This window comes from Hypanus sabinus, chromosome 1 (genome assembly GCF_030144855.1).
Source record: "Hypanus sabinus isolate sHypSab1 chromosome 1, sHypSab1.hap1, whole genome shotgun sequence".
In the NCBI taxonomy this organism is placed as follows: Eukaryota; Metazoa; Chordata; class Chondrichthyes; order Myliobatiformes; family Dasyatidae; genus Hypanus; species Hypanus sabinus.
In genome coordinates this window covers 36,511,740-36,530,621 of record NC_082706.1, presented here as the reverse complement: position 1 = coordinate 36,530,621, position 18,882 = coordinate 36,511,740, and the positions used below count along the sequence as shown (strand labels likewise).

Below are 18,882 nucleotides of genomic sequence, written 5' to 3'. Positions count from 1 at the left end.
GGAAGATCGAGTTGAAGACTACCGACCAAGGCGATGTGAAAATTTACCAAAGGCCAGTTACAGAAGTTATTCTACTTCTACCTAATGACTGATTAAGAGACTAAGTTTTGTATTCTGTTCATTGTGACCTTATGAAGGTCAAGCGGGGAGTGTGTTGCCCTTATGGCAGTTATTTAGTTTATAATATTTTCGCTTAGTAATTCATTTGTTAGTATTTTCTAGTTAGAATTAGAAGTGTTTAAAGTATATTCATTGCCTGTAAAATATATCGGCATGCGTTGACGTCACATCCGGTTTCGCAGCGATTTGTGGGGAAAATACCGGTTTGAGATCAACACGAGGGTGGGGGCTCACCACGAGGCAGACCCGAGCAGAAGTTGTTTTGCAAGCATTAGAAATCACAGTGAGAGCAACGCTGTAAGTTAATAGATAATCAATATGTTGAACTAAGATGTTAACGCCGATCCTGTTAAAAGTAACGACAGTCGATAATGTTTATGTTTTCGTTAGTTAAAGAGTTGCGGATAGTTTGCATTGAAGTGTATTTAAAGTAGTCAATGGCGTAGGTAAATTCTGCCCGTATACTGCACCTTAACGCAATGTAGTTATAGTCACTTTTGCAAGTATTTACAATAGAAATGTGATATCAAGAAGGGAACAAATACTGTATCAATCTTGTATTGTTTTATCAACAGTTTTCACCAAATGTTAATGTGAAGAGTGAACAGTAAATGGTTAATCTTACTGCGACCTTGTTCTCATTGACTACGGTTTATCTCGGCGTTTAATTCGGCGTTTCAGTTACACCCAAGCGAGAACGCTACACTAATAAAAAAACTATAAATATAAATACATGGGTTAGCTTATATGCATAGCTTGATTGTATATACATAAAGTGATGCTAGGTCCAGGAAGTCTGTACATAAGATGAGAGGCAGGAAATGAGAAAGTAGTAGTGGAAGTTTCGAACAGCCTTACTGCTTGGGGAAAGTAACTATTTTTGAGTCTGGTGGTCCTGATGTGGATGCTACGTAGCCTCCTCTCTGACGGGAGTGGGACAAGCAGTCCATGAGCAGGGTGGGTGGGATCCTTCATGATATTGATGGCCTTTTTCAGCACCTTTCTGTATATATTGGTGGGTAGGCTGGTGCAAGTGATGCGTTGGGCAATTTCGACTGCCCTTTGTATCTTTCTGCCCGCCACAGTGAACTTTCCATACTATGTAGTGAAGCTAGTATGCTTGGAGGATGTCCTCTGTAGAAGGTCATGTATATTGATGTGCATAGTCAAGCTTTCTTTAGCCTCCTCAGAAAGTAGAGCGTTCGTGAGCTTTCTTGATTGTATGTGTTCTGGGACCATGAGAGGTTGTGTCATCCCAGGAGTTAGAAATTGCTCATGGTTTCCACTGCTATGCCGCAAATGGATATGAGGATTAGATTGAGATTTTGAAGAAATAACCAGGAAGGTCAGTGAGGTCAGAGTAGTAGACATAGTGAAGATGGACTTCAGTAAGACCTTTAATAAGGTTCCATATGTTAGGCTGCCATGGAAGGTTAGATCACATGGAATCCATGAAGAACTAATTGTCTTGATGGTAGGAAGCAGGGGACAATGGTGGAAGGTTGTTCTTTTTTAAAGTGGAGGCCCTTAACTAATGGTGTTCCTTGGGAATCAGTACTGAGCCCATTGCTATTTGCCATCTGAATCAATGATTTGGATGGGAAAGTTTGCGGATTATACCAAACTAGATCTTATTTGGTTTCATCTGCAAACTTTCTAGTCATAGACGATGAAAATGGTTATCAAGATTTACAGAGAGCCCTTGGCCAGCTGGGTAAGTGGGCCTAAGGATTGGAAAAATGAAGATAAATTCAGAAAAGTGTGAGGTGTTGACTTTGGGAAGACATACAGGGATAAGACAATCAGAGTAAAATGTAGGGTCCTGGGGAATGTTGTAGAACAGAGGTACCTAGGATTACAGGTACACGGCTCCTTGTACATGTGTGGTGAAGAAGGCTTTTGGAATGCTGGCTGAATATAGGACACTGAATATAGAAGTTGGGATGTTATGTTGCAGTCGTACAAGAGTTTGAAGAGGCTGCACTTTGAATATTGTATTAGTTTGGTCACTGTTATTGGAAAATGCCATTGAGCTGGGTAGAGTGCAGAGGAGCTTTACAAAGCTATTGCCAGTTCTCAAAGTTCAGCAGGTTGGTTCTTGATTCAGTGGAGTATACGAGAATATGGGGTGGTCATTCAGAAGTGCATTATATCTTGAGGGACATCGACAGGGTCAATGTGCATGGTCCTTTTCCCAGGTTTAGAGAATCAAGAACTGGAAGGCATCGTTTCAAAGTGAGAGGGAAGAGGTATAATAGGAACCCGACGGACAACTTCTTCACCCAGAGGGCGGTCCATGTATGGTTGAGGCGGATACATTAACCACATCTAAAGGACACTTACAGGTTGAGAATAGAATAGGAAAGGTTTAGAGGAATATGGGTTGAATGCTTGGTTGCCATGGACCAGTTGGCTGAAGTGCCTGCTTCTATCTCTTGCTTTCCCAATTTTGGTAAAGAGGCACAGACTTACAAAGATTCTCTTTCCACAATTACGAGCTGACCTGCTGAGTTTATCTGAAAGCAGTTTTGTTTGAGGTTTGGAATTGGAATTAGTTATTATTGTGACATGTATTGGGGTACAGTGGGAAGCTCATCTTGCACACTGTTCCTACATTCAAAGTACAAATTAAATTTATGTCTCCATATGCTACCTTAAGATTCATTTTCTTGTAACCATTCACAGCAAAACAAAGAAATATAACGAGAACCAATGAAAAACTACACACAAGGATTGACAAATTGATATCAATTCATTACACAGTGTATTGGGGCAGAACAAGATAAGACAACAGCAGATTGCAGGCAACAGCAGAAAACATATGGGTGGAAAGATCATAGCAAGGTACAGCAGAGTGTGGGGTCAAGAATTCATTTTGTCGTACTAAAGAACCATTCAATAGTCTTATAACAGTGAGATAGAAGCTGATTTTGAGCCAAGGGATGAGTGCTTTCAGGCTTTTGTATCTTCTGCCTAATGGAAGAGGGGAGAGAGAGGATGTCCGAAGTGGGCGGGGAGGATTATTCTGGCTGCTAAACTGAGGCAGCAAGAAATGAAAGGAGGTTATAGAGGAGAGTCTGGTTTCCATAACGTGCTGAGCTGTGTCCACAAATCTCTGCAGCTTCTTGCGGTCACGGGCAGAGCAGTTGCCATGCCAAGCAAAGGTGTGTCCAGATAGGACGTGTTTAGTGGTACTGTGATAAAAATCGGTATGAGTCATTGGGGACATGCCAAATTTCTGTAGCCTCCTGAGGAAGTAGAGGCACTAGTGAGCTTTCTTGATCATGGCATCAGCATGGCTGGACCAGCAGGCACCATTGTTTTCACTGAGAATTGCATATGTAGCAGTATTTAAATCTACATCATCATCCTTAAGATGAGAGATTTCATTTGGAAAAATTCAGACAGCCTTCCCATGCTCTTAAAATTTACATTTCACAATTCACCGTTGAAAGTTAATGTTGAATCTGATTTCCATTTTTAGGTGGCTGAGCACTGTAGGCCACAAACTCACTAGTTACTACACATCACTTCTAGGTTTTTCATCAGCCATCTTAATTTGTCCCAGATGTAGGGTCCACCTCTCGCTGAAGTATCTCAATCCAAAACATTAACTGCCCATTTGTCTCCCTAGACGCTGTTTGACCCACTGGATTCCTCCAACATCCTTAGTCCACTGATGGTCAGCGCTTCTGCCACTGGGCAGTTTCTCCCTGATAACTAAGGCCTCGTCAAACATGGCTAAATCTTCTCTGCCCAAAGGAGAACACCATAGCTTGTGTTGTCCTTCATATAACTGCTCCCTTGCTCCTTGTCCCTTCTCCTCCTGACCTTCCCAAGCCACTAACACACTTACAGCCAGAGACAAACACACTGTTCCACACTCAAGGCCAAACCAATGATTGAAAAAGAACAACTTCCACACTTGTTTATTCAATACTCATCTATTAAGCAAGGATTCTACTTTAACAGCCTTCTCCACTTGTCAGCCACCTTTACAGTCTTATATTAAGTAACTCTTCCTACATTCTTTTTTAAAATTAAGTTTATGTTATTTTTTCTTAACCTTGCTACCAAAGGGAATCAGCACTACTGTCAGCCACCCATTACTCTCAGTCTCCTTCCTACCATTCCCCATTTGTTTTGTAAACTGAACTCCAAACAACAGAAAGTCTGCAAATGCTGGAAATCCAAGCAACACACTCAAAGTGCTGGAGGAACTCAGCAGGCCAGGCAGCATCTATGGAAAAGACCATAAGACTGGAAGATCTAGGAGCAGAATTAAGCCATTTGGTTCACAGCGTTTCCTCTGACAGTTCACCATGGCTGATCCAATTTTCCTCTCAGCCCCAATCTCCTGCCTTCTCCCCGTGTCCCTCCATGCCCTGGCCAATCAAGAATCTGTCAACCTCTGAGTAAAGAGTCAAAGTTTCGGGCTGAGACCCTTCAAACGGACTGCAACTTGAACTGCTGCTTTATGTAACATCATTGTTAGACAGTAAACACCTGTCACACATCTCCTGTCAGTTCTGGACAGCTCTCTTCATTAAAACCCAGAACCTCCTGTCTTTGGGCCACTGCTCCTTAATCCCAGTACTTTGGTGGTCTTACTGAGCGCAGTTCATCCTTACCTCCAGCCGTGGCCTGTCCATCCCCTGAGGCAGGTTGATGCTCCTGCTGCTGCAAGCCTTCAGTAACTCATAGGGGTAAATCTGTGTAGGTAGTGCATGGAACAAAATTCATTGCAATTCAAGTATCCACTCCTGACTTACACTGGTGCACTCTCTACTAACAAGACAGGCATTCTCTGCCACAATGAACTTTACCCTCCCCACCCCTCCAGGTCAAGGGGCAGAGCCTGTCCTTTCCCTGCTGTAAAGACTGCAGAGGCTGGGTTGTCCCTCTGCCTGCTCCCTTGCAGCCTGTTCAATTAACTCCAGTACTACCTGTTTGCGACAGGACAGTACAAACAGCAGCCCGATCGGTGAACTCCAGAACCACCTACTGTGGGGGGACAGTGCAGGGAAACAGAAGCCAAGCCCACGACTCACTCCCATTAACTCTCCTCTTTGCAGGAGGAAAAACCTACATCCTCAAAGTAAACACTAGCAAGCAGGAACGTACTTGTGAAACATGATTTATTTTGAGAAGCAGCTCAATCAAAAATGACAGTGGTGGGAAATCATAGGAGAAAATCTAAAGAGATAGGATGTGTAGTGCAGGCCTCCGTTAGTCTCGATAGACTATGGATTTGCGCCTCAGAAAGTTTCCAGGGTGCAAGCCTGGACGGGGTTTTTTTTTAATGGAAGACAGGCAGTTGCCCAAGCTGCGAGTCTCCCCTCTCCACACCGCCGATGTTGTCCAAGGGAGGGGCATTAGGACCCACCAGTGTCGTTGCAGAGAAACGTGTGGTTAGATGCCTCGCTCAAGGACACAACCCGCTGCCTCAGCTGAGGCTCGAACTAGCGACCTTCAGATCACTAGGCGAACGCCTGAACCACTTGGCCACACGCCAACACAGATAGGATCTATGTACACTTGGAAAGGCAGGGTCTGCTCAGGAAATGTCCGTGTGGCTTTCTATACAGGTAATCCTGCCTCACAAAGTTGATACAATTCTTTTGAGGAGGTAACCAGGGAGAGTGATGAAGACAAGGTCTTCAGGTAAGTCTACGTGGACTTTAAAAAGGTCTTGCATGGTAGAAAATCACAGAACATGGGATCCAAAGCAAGCTGGCTAATTGGATGCAGAATTGGCTAGGAAGCAGAGGGCAATGGTGGAGGGATATCTTTACGATTGGAAGTCTGTGACTACTGGCGTCCCAGGGACCCTTGCTGGCTGTGCTATATGTCAATTTAAATGTGAACGTAGAAGTGTGTTTGTGGATGACAGGAATGCTGGTGGTGCTCTGGATAGTGAGGAGGGTCAGATGGGAGGATGGGCAGGGCTTTGGCAGATGGAATTGAATGCAAGAAGTGTGAGGCAACACACTTCAGGAAGTCAAGTAGACTGGTAAGGCACTAAGAAAGGTCACCAAACAGAACGAACCATTGGCCTGATTCTATCGCTTCAGGACCGTAGTAACAAAGGCATGAAGTAGTGTAGAAGGCATTCACAATTCATAGGTTGGGGAATAGAACACAAGGGTTGGAATATTATGACCCAATTTATAAAATGCCTGTTGGACAGCCCCTTGGGAGCACTTTGGGTAGTTTTGGTCGCCAGACTGTGAGAAGGGTGTGATTACACTAGAGAGAGTGCAGAGGATATTCGCCAGGATGTTGTCTGGACTGCAGTTATGGGGGAGACACTGGATAGGCTTGCTTTCCCTGGAATGAAGGAGGCTGAGGGACAACTTAATAAAGATATATAAAATTATGAGAAGGATGAATATAGGATGAATCTTTTCCCAATGGTTAGGTGATAGCAAAAATAGTACGAAATATGTGCAAAGTGAAAGTAAGGAATTATAAATGGGACTTTTGGGGAAATAATTATGCATGAAGAGGGTCTGATATTCGGAATGTGTTGCCAGAAAAGGTGAGGGGATTGGAAACAGTCAGTACGTTTCAGAGGCATTTGCTCAGACACTTGAATGAGCAAAGCACAAAAGGATATGATCCTACTGGGATTAGTGCAGACGGGCAAATTTAGCAGCATGAAGGAGATGGGCCAAAGGGCGTGTTTCTCTGCCTTTCCACTCTGTGACTGTAATGACTCCAAGGAGCCGAACCCCAAGGCGCAAGGCAAAGTCTGACCTTCTGTTCCAACATAGTGGGTAGGGAGGAACCTCGGTCCATCCTGGCCGTCAGGGTCACCCCATTCTGTAACGATAAATTCAGAGGCAACAAATCCACACTGCAGCACAGGGTCCCAACATCACTGGTGTAAGCAGCTCGGCCCCACGGAGACAGGCCTCACCCCTTACCCACCTAAACCCGCCCCCAATGCTCTTGTCCCCATACCTTACACCACCACGCCACTGCACCCACCTTCTGCCCCAGCGCCGCGCACCCGCATCCACCTTACACCACCACGGACCCCACACCCGCTACACCCCTTATACCTCCTAAACCTCTTACCCAACTACCCTCCTTACTACCACTTATACCCCAACTCCCCTTACCCACTACACAAAGGACACACTAAAGACACCGAAGGGATGGGCAACTCCCAGGAATTTTGGACAGGGGGATGTGGGGTGATACCAGGGAGTGAAGAGAACAGTCACTGTCCATCACGCAGTGTGGTGATCAGTGCCAGGTGCTCTAGCTGTGGGTAGTCTGCATCCACTCATTCTCCGGTCCTGTTAAAATGGGACTACCAAACGTGTGTGACAGCTCCTGGTGTCATCCGAGTAAAAACATTCCTAAAAAATACCTTTCCTGAGGTAAATTACCCATGTAAACAGTGAAGCTGGCGAGCTGAGCTTGGGGGATGAATTGATACAAGTGTAGTTCCAAAGCTCTGGGAGCGAGCTTGGAACGCTCAGGGCACTAGATTACCTTCATATTACAGCTCCCCCTCCTTATGGTTTTTAAAATTGCCTTCTGTTGTTTTTAAAAGTTTTCCAATCCTCTAATGACCCGATAAGCTTTGCTCTATTACACACGCTCTCTTTTGCTTTTATATTGGCTTTGTCTTCCCTTGTCAGCCACGGTTGTGAATTTTGAATTGAATCGACTTTATTACTCACATCCTTCACATACATGAGGAGTAAAAATCTTTATGTTACGTCTCCGTCTAAATGTGCCGTGTGCAATCATAGTAATTTATAATAAATAGAACAGTCAATGTAACATAGAAATACACTCAAATCAGTGTAATTAATCAGTCTGATGGCCTGGTGGAAAAGTCTGTTGGTCCTGGCTTTTATGCTGCAGTACCGCTTCCCGGATGGTAGCAGCTGGAATAGTGTTGTCTTTTCTTTAGAATACTTTGGGATGAATCTATCCTGCACCTCCTGAATTGCTCCCAGAAACTCCAGTCATGTCTGCACTGCTGTCATCCACACTACTGTCCCCTTCCATTGAACTCTGGCCAGCTCCTCTCTCATGCCTCTGTAATTCCATTTACTCCACTGTAATGCCACTACATCTGACTTTAGTTTCATCCTCTCAAGTTACAAGGTGAATTCTATCGTATTATGATCACTGTCTCCTAAGGGTTCCTTTACCTTAAGCTCCATAATCATATCAGTTCAATACACAACACCCAGTCCAGAATTGCCAATCCCCTAGTGGGCTCAACATCAAGCTGCTCCATAAATCCATCTTGGATGCATTCTGGAAATTTTCTTTTTTGTGATCCAGCATTAATTTGATTTCTCAATCTATCTGGATATTGAAGTCCCCCATGACTAATATAACAACACCTTTTTGAAATGATTTTTTTCAATCTCCTGCTGTAAATTGTAAACCACATGCTAGCTAACGTTTGAAGGCCTGTAAATAACTCCCATCAGGGTCCTCTTATCATTGCAGTTTCTTAACTCTACCCACAAGGATTCTACATCTTCCGATCCTACGTCACTCTAGCTAAAGATTTTGTTTCATTTTTTACCAGCAGAGCCACTCCTCCTTTTCTGCCCACCTGCCTGTTCCTTCGACAGATTGCGCATCCTTGGATATTAAGCTCCCAACTACAATCGTCTTTCAGCCATAATTCTGTGATACCCAGAACGTCATGTCTGCCAATCTCTAACTGCGCTACAAGATCATCGACCTCATTTTGTATATTGCATGCATTCAAGTATAACACCTCCAGCCTATATTTGTCATCCTTTTCAGTTTTGTCCCCCTTTTCCACTGCTACTCATCCCACTGACTGCAATATTGCCCTATCACCTGTCTTCACAATGATATTAATTAAGACTGTCTTGCACCAAGTGCTTTGCTATATGTAAGCCACGTTTCAGAGTAATGACAAGAAGTGCTGAAAATAAATCCGTGGGCATCACCCCGGATTTTTACTCTCTGTCATCAACTCTCTTAATTTCCAGTTCATGTTCCGTTTATTATCGATCAACTATACCCATGTATACAGCTAAACAAAACAGTGTTCCTTGGGGCTCAAGGTGCAAGACACAGTACTGTGCAGAAGTCTTAGGCACGTATATATACTGGAGTGCCTACGACTTTTGCATAGTACCATCGTTACTTTATGTACTGCACTGCTAGCACAAGAAAAAAACAATTTCAAGCCATATGTGAGTGATGAAAACCTGTTTCTGATATGGGTCTCTATTGTGGACCAAGTGTGGGAAGGGGTCAGGAAGAAGTGAATCATGGTTGGGGAAGGGAGAATGCAGGAAGCACCAGGGAGATGTTCTGTAATAACCAATAAACCAATTGTTTGGAATCAAATGACCTTGACTGGTGTCTCAGGGCTGGGTGTGCCTGCACCCATGCCAACTGCCCTGCCCCTGCCAACCAATCCTCCTCTGCCACCTACCTGTCTCACACCCCTCCCACGGTGCTCGACCCTTGCCATTCCCAACATCCTTTGCTCCTGCCAGATTTACAAACTTGCTCTCCGCTCCACATTGACAAATACAGTGCTTGGGCACCTATATGCTGTGTATTTCTATCACCTTCTTTGCTTCCAGCAGAGTTCCTACCTTTGACATTGGACATTAAATGTTAATTCTCACCTCTTGTACAGGACACATTCCAGAGCATGTATCGAGCACTTACCTGAATATCTGTAAGAACAGGAGAAGAATGATAAGAACAGGTGGTTTCAAAAATACTGAGATTTTATTCTCAGTCTGAACATTCCCAATAAAAATCACCCTCTCTGCAGGAGGCCAAAATTTGAGAGACAAATGTGCATGTTACAGAAAAGACACTTCATTGAATTTGTTCATGAAGAAGAAGAAGAGAAAAGACTAGACAATCTGAGAATTGAACCTTTGAAGGGTGGAAGGATCTTGAACGAACCCAAATTATCCAGATCTGGTTATGCCAAAACTTTGGCCTTTATAGCCACAAATGAGCAAAAGTTCACTTTTCCACCAGTATATCATTGCTTACGTTGGAACCAATACCAAGAAATGGAAGCAATAATTTGTCCAAAGTACATGTTAGTTTTCCTTGCAGTGGAGGAGGCTAATAGAGGGACCTAATAGCAGTATTTAAAATTAAGGACCATTGATAGAGTAAATAGTAGGAAACTTTCCCATGTCAGAGTGATATTAAGTGGTGCACTGGAGGAAGTGCAGAAGAGGTTGGAGAATGTTGATTATGCATTATTGTCAGCAGTTCTGGGCCCCGTATCTGAGAAAGGATGTGCTGAAACTGGAGAGGGTTCAAAGGAGGTTCACAAAAATGATTCTAGGATTGAATGGCTTGTCATATGAAGAACGTTTGATGGTTCTGTGTCTGTATTCACTTGAATTCAGAAGAATGAGAGGATACCTCATTGAAACCTATCGAACGGTGAAAGGCCTTGATAGAGTGGATGTGGAGAAGATGTTTCCTATGGTGGGAGAGTCTAAGACCAGAGGACACAGCCTCAGAATAGAGTTGTGTCCTTTTAGAATGGAGATGAGGATAAATTTCTTTAGCTGGAGAGTGGTGAATCTGTGGAATTCTTTGCCACAGGTGGCTGTGGAGGCCAAGTCTTTATGTATATTTAAGGCAGAGATTTATTCTTGATTGGTCAGGGCATGAAAGGGATACGGGGAGAAGGCAAGAGATTGGGGCCAAGAGGAAAACTGGATCAGCCATGATGAAATGGCGGAACAGACTCGATGGGCCAAATGACCTAATTCTGCTCCTATGTCTTATGTTGAGACTGGATTATCTAGGCTTGGCTTCCCTGGAGTGAAGGTTGCTGAGGGGTGACCTGAGAGAAGTGTATGAGATTATAAAAAGCATAGATTGGGGGGGGGTGGGGAAGAGGACCAGAATCTTCACCAATGATAAGGCTATCAAAAACAAGAGACAAAAAGGGATAGGAGCAGAATTAGGTAATTTGGCCCACTGAATCTCCTCTGCCATTCCATCATGGCTTCATTATTACCCTGTTAAGAGGGAAACATTCAGAGTAATAGGAAGGAGAAAGTTTATTTTATTTAAAGAGTGGAGCACAGTGCCAGAGGCATAGTGAATCAGATACGATTACTACATTTAAGAAGCATTTAGACAGGCTGTTAAATATGTAATGCATAGAAGGATACCTAGTGGAGGCACCTCTGATTGGTGTAGACAGGCAAAAAGGTATAGATATAGTGAGTTGGAGGGCTTGTCTCTACGCTGCACAACTCTGTGAATCTATAACGTTTAGGGAAGTATCTGTAGGAGTACTTGAATTGCAAAAGCAGAGGAAGTCATGCAGCAAGTGCAGGGAAATGGGTTCAGTGCTGATGGACGTGCAATGGTTGGTTTGGACGTGGGGTGGTGGCACTGGGCCTGTTTTAGTGCTATGTGACACAGTGACTGCAATATTTACATGTTTCTATTTATTTAGAGATAGGGCGTTGAACAGGCCCTTCCAGCCCAGTGAGTCTCACCGCCCAGCAACCCTCCGAATATTACCCTAGCCTAGTCGCAGGTCAATTTACAATGACCAATTAACCTACTGACCCTTATGTCTTTGGACTGTGGGAGGAAACCACAGCACCGGAGGAAACCCACATGGTCACAGAGATAACGTCCTTACGGACAATACCCCAGAACTGATTTCCAAATTCCAATTTGTAATAGCATTGTGCTAACCGATAAGCTATCATGGTGCCCCATATTAATGTATGTATCAGTAGTAATTAAAATACTGGTATGATAGAGAGGTATTCTGCCAGAACTTCAAACCTTCAAACCCAATGTTTTAAAAGAACTAAGATGACATTATAGACAAGTTAGCTGTAGCTTTCCGAAGTCCTTTTAATTTGAGAGCTGTTTCCTTAGATCACAAATTTGCACTTGCCTGTTATTTAAGAAAGATGAGAGAAGAAAGCAAGCAGTTATAGGACAGTTAGCCTAATGCTGTTGGGGAATTACAAGACTCTGTAACAGTGACTGAACAATTCACCACTTTGCTCCGTTCAGAAGGAACCAGCATGAACTTAATAAAGTTGAAGTTTTGCTGACAAGCTGGTAGAGGGCGCTAAAGTGCCGGCAATGTTACTTGTATGACCTCTTAGAAAATTGTGATAAACTTTCTAGCTAAATTCAGTAAGAAAGGAAGGCAATTAATGTGGTTAGAAAATTAGCTAACTATTAAAAGGTTAAACTTAAGGATAAAGGGAAGATAAACCCAGGTGCAGTATTCACTGTACATTTTTAACAAATGGAAGAACTTGCTATTGTACAATACTTATCCACTCAGTGGAATGAATAACTTTACTGCAAATGTTTTCAATAAAATCACATCGTCTTATGCACCATGCAATGCTCTAAGGCATCCTGCAGAAACATTTTCAATCAAACACAGAAAACAGAGAGAAATTTGACAACATCAGAGGAGATGGTCATAGAGGGAGGTTTTAAGTCATGTTCCCTCTAAGATTGTGCATATGTGCACACACACATCTATGGTGCAAAGGAATTTAGCCTCTGTACAGAAGGTTGTCACCCCCTACCCTGTTGATATTTTATGTATATTTCACAATTGTACACAATCTCATTTCCTTTTTCAGTTTCTGATGCGGATGGTGCTGACAACGTGGAGTTTGCGATGAGTTGCCTGTAGGTTTTAGAACTGGCTTATTTATATTGTTTTTAATTGAAGAAATTATTCAGTGTGTACATGTTGTTGTAATTGGGCAAATAAATTGAACAGCGCAAGATTTTTGTGCACATTGGTCATTACAAATTAGAGGGAATATTGGTAACAGCTTAAAGGAAGAACAACGGGCAAAATTCTTTTTTAGTGAATTTCAGAACTAAAGGCCTTATTACATGAAAGCAGGATGATTAAACTATGAATAAAATTCATGCAGCCACTGTGGAGAGAGAAACAGTTAATAGCCTTTAATCATAAATTTAACATATTTTAAGTTGTAGGGAAGAGGAAGTATCGGAAAGGTGTCTGTGATAAGGCAGAATACATGCAGTTGCCACTCTAGTAGGTACATCTGCTTGTTAATGCAAATATCTAATTAGCCAAGCATGTGACAGCAACTCAATGCATAAAGACATGGTCAAAGGGTTCAGTTGTTGTTCAGGCCAAACATCAGAATGTGGAAGGAATGTGATCCAAGTGGCTTTAATTGTGGAATGATTGCTGGTGCCAGATGGGGTGGTTTGAGTATCTCAGAAACTGATAATCACCTGGAATTTTCACATAGAGCGGGAGTTAAAAGAGGTGGGGGGGTTGCTCTGCTAATCAAGGGCAATATCACAGCTGCACTTTGATGAAACATAATGAAAGGCTCTTTCACCGAGTCTACATGGGTAGAACTCACAATAGGAAGGTACAATCACTCTGATGTTATTGTACTACAGACCCCCAACAGTCACCGGGACATTGAGGAACAGATATGCAGGCAGATTAAGAAAAGGTGTAAAAACAATAGGGTCTTTGCCATGGGGGACTTTCCTAGTGTAAACTGGAACCTCCCAAAGCTTAGGAAATTAGAATCAAACAGAGTCATTGAGGATTATAACAAAACCTGAAAAGAATTCAGGAAAGGAATTAGGAAAATCAGGAGGAGCCATGAGAAGTCCTTGGCAAGTAGGATTAAAGAGAAACCCAAGGAATTCTATACATACATCAAGAGCAAGAGGAGAACTAGAGAAAGGGTAGGACCACTCAAGGATAAGGAGGAAACGTTTGCTTGGATGTGGAGGATGTGGGTGAGGTCTTTAATGAATACTTTACATCAGTATTTACAAAGGAGAAAGATATGGAGGAGAGGGGGATCAGCATTTTGAGGAAAAGGAGGAGCTAGTGTTGGGTGGATTTCAGGGCCAAATGCAATGTACTCCAGCTAATTGAGAAAGACAAGAGATGGCTGGGGACTTGACCAATCTCCTCATCTCCTCCTTAGCCACAGGCAATGTTCCAGAGGACTGGCGAGTAGCTAATGTTGTTCCATTATTCACGGAGGGAACCAGGAATAATTCTGGAAATGATAGACTAGTAAACCTCATGTCAGTGGAGGAAAGTTACTGGAGAGAATTCTTAGGGATAGGATATATGAGCATTTGGAAAACCTAATTAGGAGGAAACCAGCATGAAGAGCAAGTTATGTCTTACTAAATTGATTGAGTTTTTAATGAGGTGACAAGGGTGATTGACATAGGCAGAGCTGTGTCTACGTGGATTTCAGTAAGGTGCTTGACAAGCTCGCTCACGGAAGGCTCATCAAGAAAATTAAGATATATGGGATCCATGACTAGGTCGCTTCGATTCAAAGCTGGCATGCCCATGGAAAACAGAAGGTCGCAGTCGAAGGGACTTATTTAGCTGGAGGTCTGCAAATAGTGGTGTTCCGCAGGGACCTATACTGAGACCTCTGCAGTCTGTGGTGTATATCAATGACCTGGATGAAAATGTAGAGGAAATGAAATTGGTTATACAGTGGATAGCACAGAAGAGTGGCAAAGATTATAACGGGTTACAGATCAGTTGCAGATATAGGCGAAGGAACGGCAGATGGAATTTAAAACTGCCAAATATGAAGGGTTACACCTTGATAGGTTAAACGTAAAGACACCGTACACAGTTAAGGGCAAGACCGTTAACAGTGTGGGTGTGCAGAGGAAATGGAGTCCAAATTTATAACGCCCTGAAAGTGGCTAAGCAGGCTGATAGGGTGATTTAGAAGGCATATGGCATATGCTTGCCCTTATTAGTCGAGACATTGAGATCAAAAGAAAGGAAGTTATGTTGCAGCTTTATAAAACTCGGCTTAGGGTGCACCTGAAGAACTGTACAAACTGCTGGCCGCCACATTATAGGAAGGACGGAAGAGGCTTTGGAGAGGGTGCAGATTGTGTTTACCAGGATGTTAACTGGATGAGAGTACATGAGATATAACGAGAGATTGGACAAATATGGAGTGGCAGAGGGATAGATGTTGAGCTGGGTGGGAAGTGTGATGGTGGTGATGTAGAGTTGGGTGGGGAGGGTGGGAGGTGGTGACATAGCTGGGAGGGGAGGGGGGTGGTGGTGACGTCGAGTTGGGGGTACTACAAACCTCTGGGAGCAAACAATATTCTGTTGGGATGTAGCTGTTCCTCATTCTGCCTGTAGCTCAGAGAGTGATCTCTGCTTCTACTGCTGATCATTTTGTGCTTAAACCTCTTACATAATATCAACAACCCTTTCTTGACCAAACGCCTCCCCAAATTCCAGCATTGTTGAGATCCCCGGTCTACTATTTATTCTGTCCAAATGCACACCAGGAGACCTCCCTCCTCCACCCTGCAGGAAAGAGTGTCCAGTATATCAGCCTTCACAAGTAAAAACGTTAAGCGTCTCAAGTATAAAGTGTTTCAGCCACCGATGAAACTATCAGGCAAAGAACTGCGGTGATTTGTCTGCAGTTTTCCTGACTGACACCCATGTGGTACTGAGTAGAAAGCAAATGGGGAAAGGGCAGCGTGCACAGACACCAGTCCTTGGGTTGTTGGGTTGTGAAATGGGTTCTGTTCTGCCCACATTAGTGATGCTTCTTACCTGCACTGCTCCTCTTGTATGGTCGATGAGGCGTGGCAAATTCCGCAGACTGCAGCTACAAGGGAGAACACTTCCATCAATATTCACCAACTTCTAGAAATTATTGCAGCAATTACAGCAGTACCACACACGGCTTTTAGAGGGCGCCACATTACCGAGCCCCCATGCTGAGACCTGACAACCACAGGAGTGGTTTCAGATAGAGTCTGAAATATACAATATTAAGACAGCTGAGTTTCTTCTTCAAAGAGGTGGGTTTAGGGAGCATCTCTCCAGGGAAAGAGGCAGAGAGATCTGGAGGGCAATTCCAAAACCTGAGAGCAACTGAAGACACTGAGGAGTTGGAGAACCCTCTACAATGAAATACGTAGTAGGAATCGGGGTTGAGCAAACGGGTACTGTGTCAGTGGCACTAAACTCGATTACTGGCGCTAGTTGTATCTGAACCAGTTTATTCTTAGCCACTTCTCAAGCCCATCAGCTGGTGTGCCAACAGTGGCTCAGGACGATACCAGTTCATCAGGGAATATCCTCTTCCTATTACTCGACCCCCCCCCCCCCCCCCCAGTTTTCTTAGAATTTAAGTTTTGCCTGAAGCTCACAAGCATATTCCACTACAGATCACTTCCCTGGCTTCTACCTCTCTCTTTTGACACCAATCTCCTCTGAAAAGATGTCAAACTCTGCAGAATGTTGGAGGCAATTTCAACAACCTGAGCAATTCCAACACTAGCTTCAGTCCAAACTTCATGTCAACACTCAGCCTGATCAATTCTGCAGTCTGGAACATTCAACTGACCCCCTGCACAATGCTTTGACCTGATGCAGGCCTGAAACAACAGGGCGGTAAAACTTCATTTGTACATTATTTAGAGATAGAGCATTGCTCACCCTGTTGAGCCCGTTCCTGCCATGGGTGGGAAGTGAGGGCGACTTGGGAGCTGATTCCTGTGGGGCTGTGGAAACAAAAAACATTAGATCTGTAATTCATATGATTTAGTGAAAATGACAGATTAAGGTGGATAAAGTTTCTGCCTCTCAGTACGGAAACATATCTAAACACTTCATTCATCACTTCTTGCAAACATTTTATTATAATACCTCAGTGGCTAACCCAAGGCAGGCAAACATACAGGATAGGAACAGGATCTTTCAACCCAACCCTTATCCAAGGTTGGCATTCTCTTGCCTTGTCCCATCCACCCCTGGAATTCTCACTCTCATTCACCTGGGGTAGAGCTTGGGGTGGGGGGGGCAAGAATGTGGAGGTGTCATTAGAAACCTTTGATTTAAAATTAAGGCTTGGTTTGAGCTTGAAGTGAGCACAGTTTGTGCTGGGATATTCCTTTGGAAACTGGTCACAAGATCAAATCCGGATCATGTGATCATTACCTCACTGCTCTCAGGGCTAGTTTGTAGGATGTAAATTGTTTCCGAAATAACAAACTGCATCATTACCTTGAAATCTCCTTCCTCACCCTGAGGGCTACCAGACTGACGAAGCCTGACTCCTTTCTGCTGCAGAACCACAGGCTTGGGAATTTTATTTTTATTTCATTTCAATAGTTGCATTTAATATCAGAGAAATGTATACGATATACATCCCAATATTCTTGTTCTTCACAGACATCCATAAAAACAGAACAGTACCCCAAAGAATGAGTGACAGTAAAAACGTTAACACCCCAAAGCCCCCCACTCCTCCTGCCCACTCACAAGCAGCAAAGTACCGACCCTTCCCCACCCACTTCTACAAAAACGAAAGCACCCTCCACCCACCAAACGAGCAACAGCAAAGTCCCCAAGAAAGGCCAGGACCTGCAGTCCAACAGAAACTATTTGTTCACCCGACAATTCGACATGCCTCAGGATCTCTCTCCTAATAAAGGGAAAGACAGGTGTCCCCCTAACTTTAGAGATACAGCGCAAAAGAGGCCCTCCTGTCCCTTTGAGCCGAGCCGTTCAGCAACCCAGCAACTTAACCCTAACCTAATCAAGGGACAATTTACAACAACCAATTAATCTACTAACTGGTACGTCTTTGGATTGTGGGAGGAAACTGGGGCACTCGGAGGAAACTCACACACACAGGAAGGAACTTGCTTACAGAGGGAGTCGGAACTGAACTCTGAGCTCAAATTCAAGTTTATTGGCATCTGGCTGTACATATACACTAACAAACAAACAAACCAGCATTTCCCCCAGACCACGCTGCACCTGCAAAACATATATCACACACAGCACATAATCCAAACTATTACCATAAATAAGTTCATCATAAGGCTGATACCCCACTCCTCAATAAACATCATGCTAACTGCTATGCTACCACGACACCACTCAGCCATTCTCTTAGAGGTCACGCACAACACTGGTTTACTGCCGCATCTTTAGAAACATTTAGAGGTACTGTTCCGTGCCACGTATTGACTTTTTAAAATGTTATTCAAAAGTTGGCATGTACTCATTACCATTAGGCAAAGCTGATGCTGTCTAACAACAGAGATCATCCTTCGATGAACCATCTCTCATTGGAGACACAACCTATCAGTGTGCTCTGGTGGGACTGAATTTCCATTCCCTTTCAGCCCCTTCCACTGGAGGCCCCCCCTGCACCTCCAACAGTTCTGCTTTCCCTGCTTACCAGTTTCCCAGCTGTGCACCGTGTCCGAAGGGATATCCCACCCACTGCAGGCTGCAGATGCTGTCCTGGACTGCACAGCACAGCGGTGACTCATGCTACACCCAGCAGCATTTTTGTTCCCAAATCCCGAGAAACCACAAAGGCAAATTAAACAGCGTTTTGAGTTTGGAGACTTACAGAAACTCCTGGTGGTTCTGTCTGGTAATGATCGAGATTTCCTTCCCCGGGGCTTTGACTTCTCCAGCTCCTCTTTCAGTATCAACTTCCCAAGGCCAGACTGGATCTAGAACATAGTCAATACGGCGGCTCAGTGCACAGACGCTTCAACAAGCAGGAGTTTAAAGGGTGTGTCTGTTCATTAACAGCCATCGTCAAGGGATATTTATGCATGGGGTTTGCACATGTGAGGTGCTGAGTGAGTGAGTGAGTGTGTAGAGCTGTATGTTAGATGCATGAATTTGGGTGTGTTGCATGGGAATAAGTGTTTTAA

General features: G+C 43.7%; 1 protein-coding gene across 13 annotated transcripts in view; it reads right to left on the bottom strand.

Annotated features, from left to right (window-relative positions):
* dmtn (dematin actin binding protein) overlaps positions 1 to 18,882 on the bottom strand; it is an 84,959-nt gene that overhangs the window by 9,433 nt on the left and 56,644 nt on the right. For 12 of the 13 annotated variants that reach the window (XM_059967420.1, XM_059967424.1, XM_059967436.1 and 9 more), the window contains 4 exons: positions 18,570 to 18,675; positions 16,640 to 16,704; positions 15,749 to 15,803; positions 6,901 to 9,824 (listed from right to left, as the gene is read on the bottom strand). In XM_059967420.1, coding sequence (XP_059823403.1) covers positions 9,763 to 9,824; positions 15,749 to 15,803; positions 16,640 to 16,704; positions 18,570 to 18,675 — 288 coding nt within the window. In that variant the 3' untranslated portion in view covers positions 6,901 to 9,762. Of the gene's footprint in view, positions 1 to 4,751; positions 4,833 to 6,879; positions 9,825 to 15,748; positions 15,804 to 16,639; positions 16,705 to 18,569; positions 18,676 to 18,882 lie in introns of those variants that run through there. The other variant, XM_059967489.1, reaches the window with a different exon arrangement.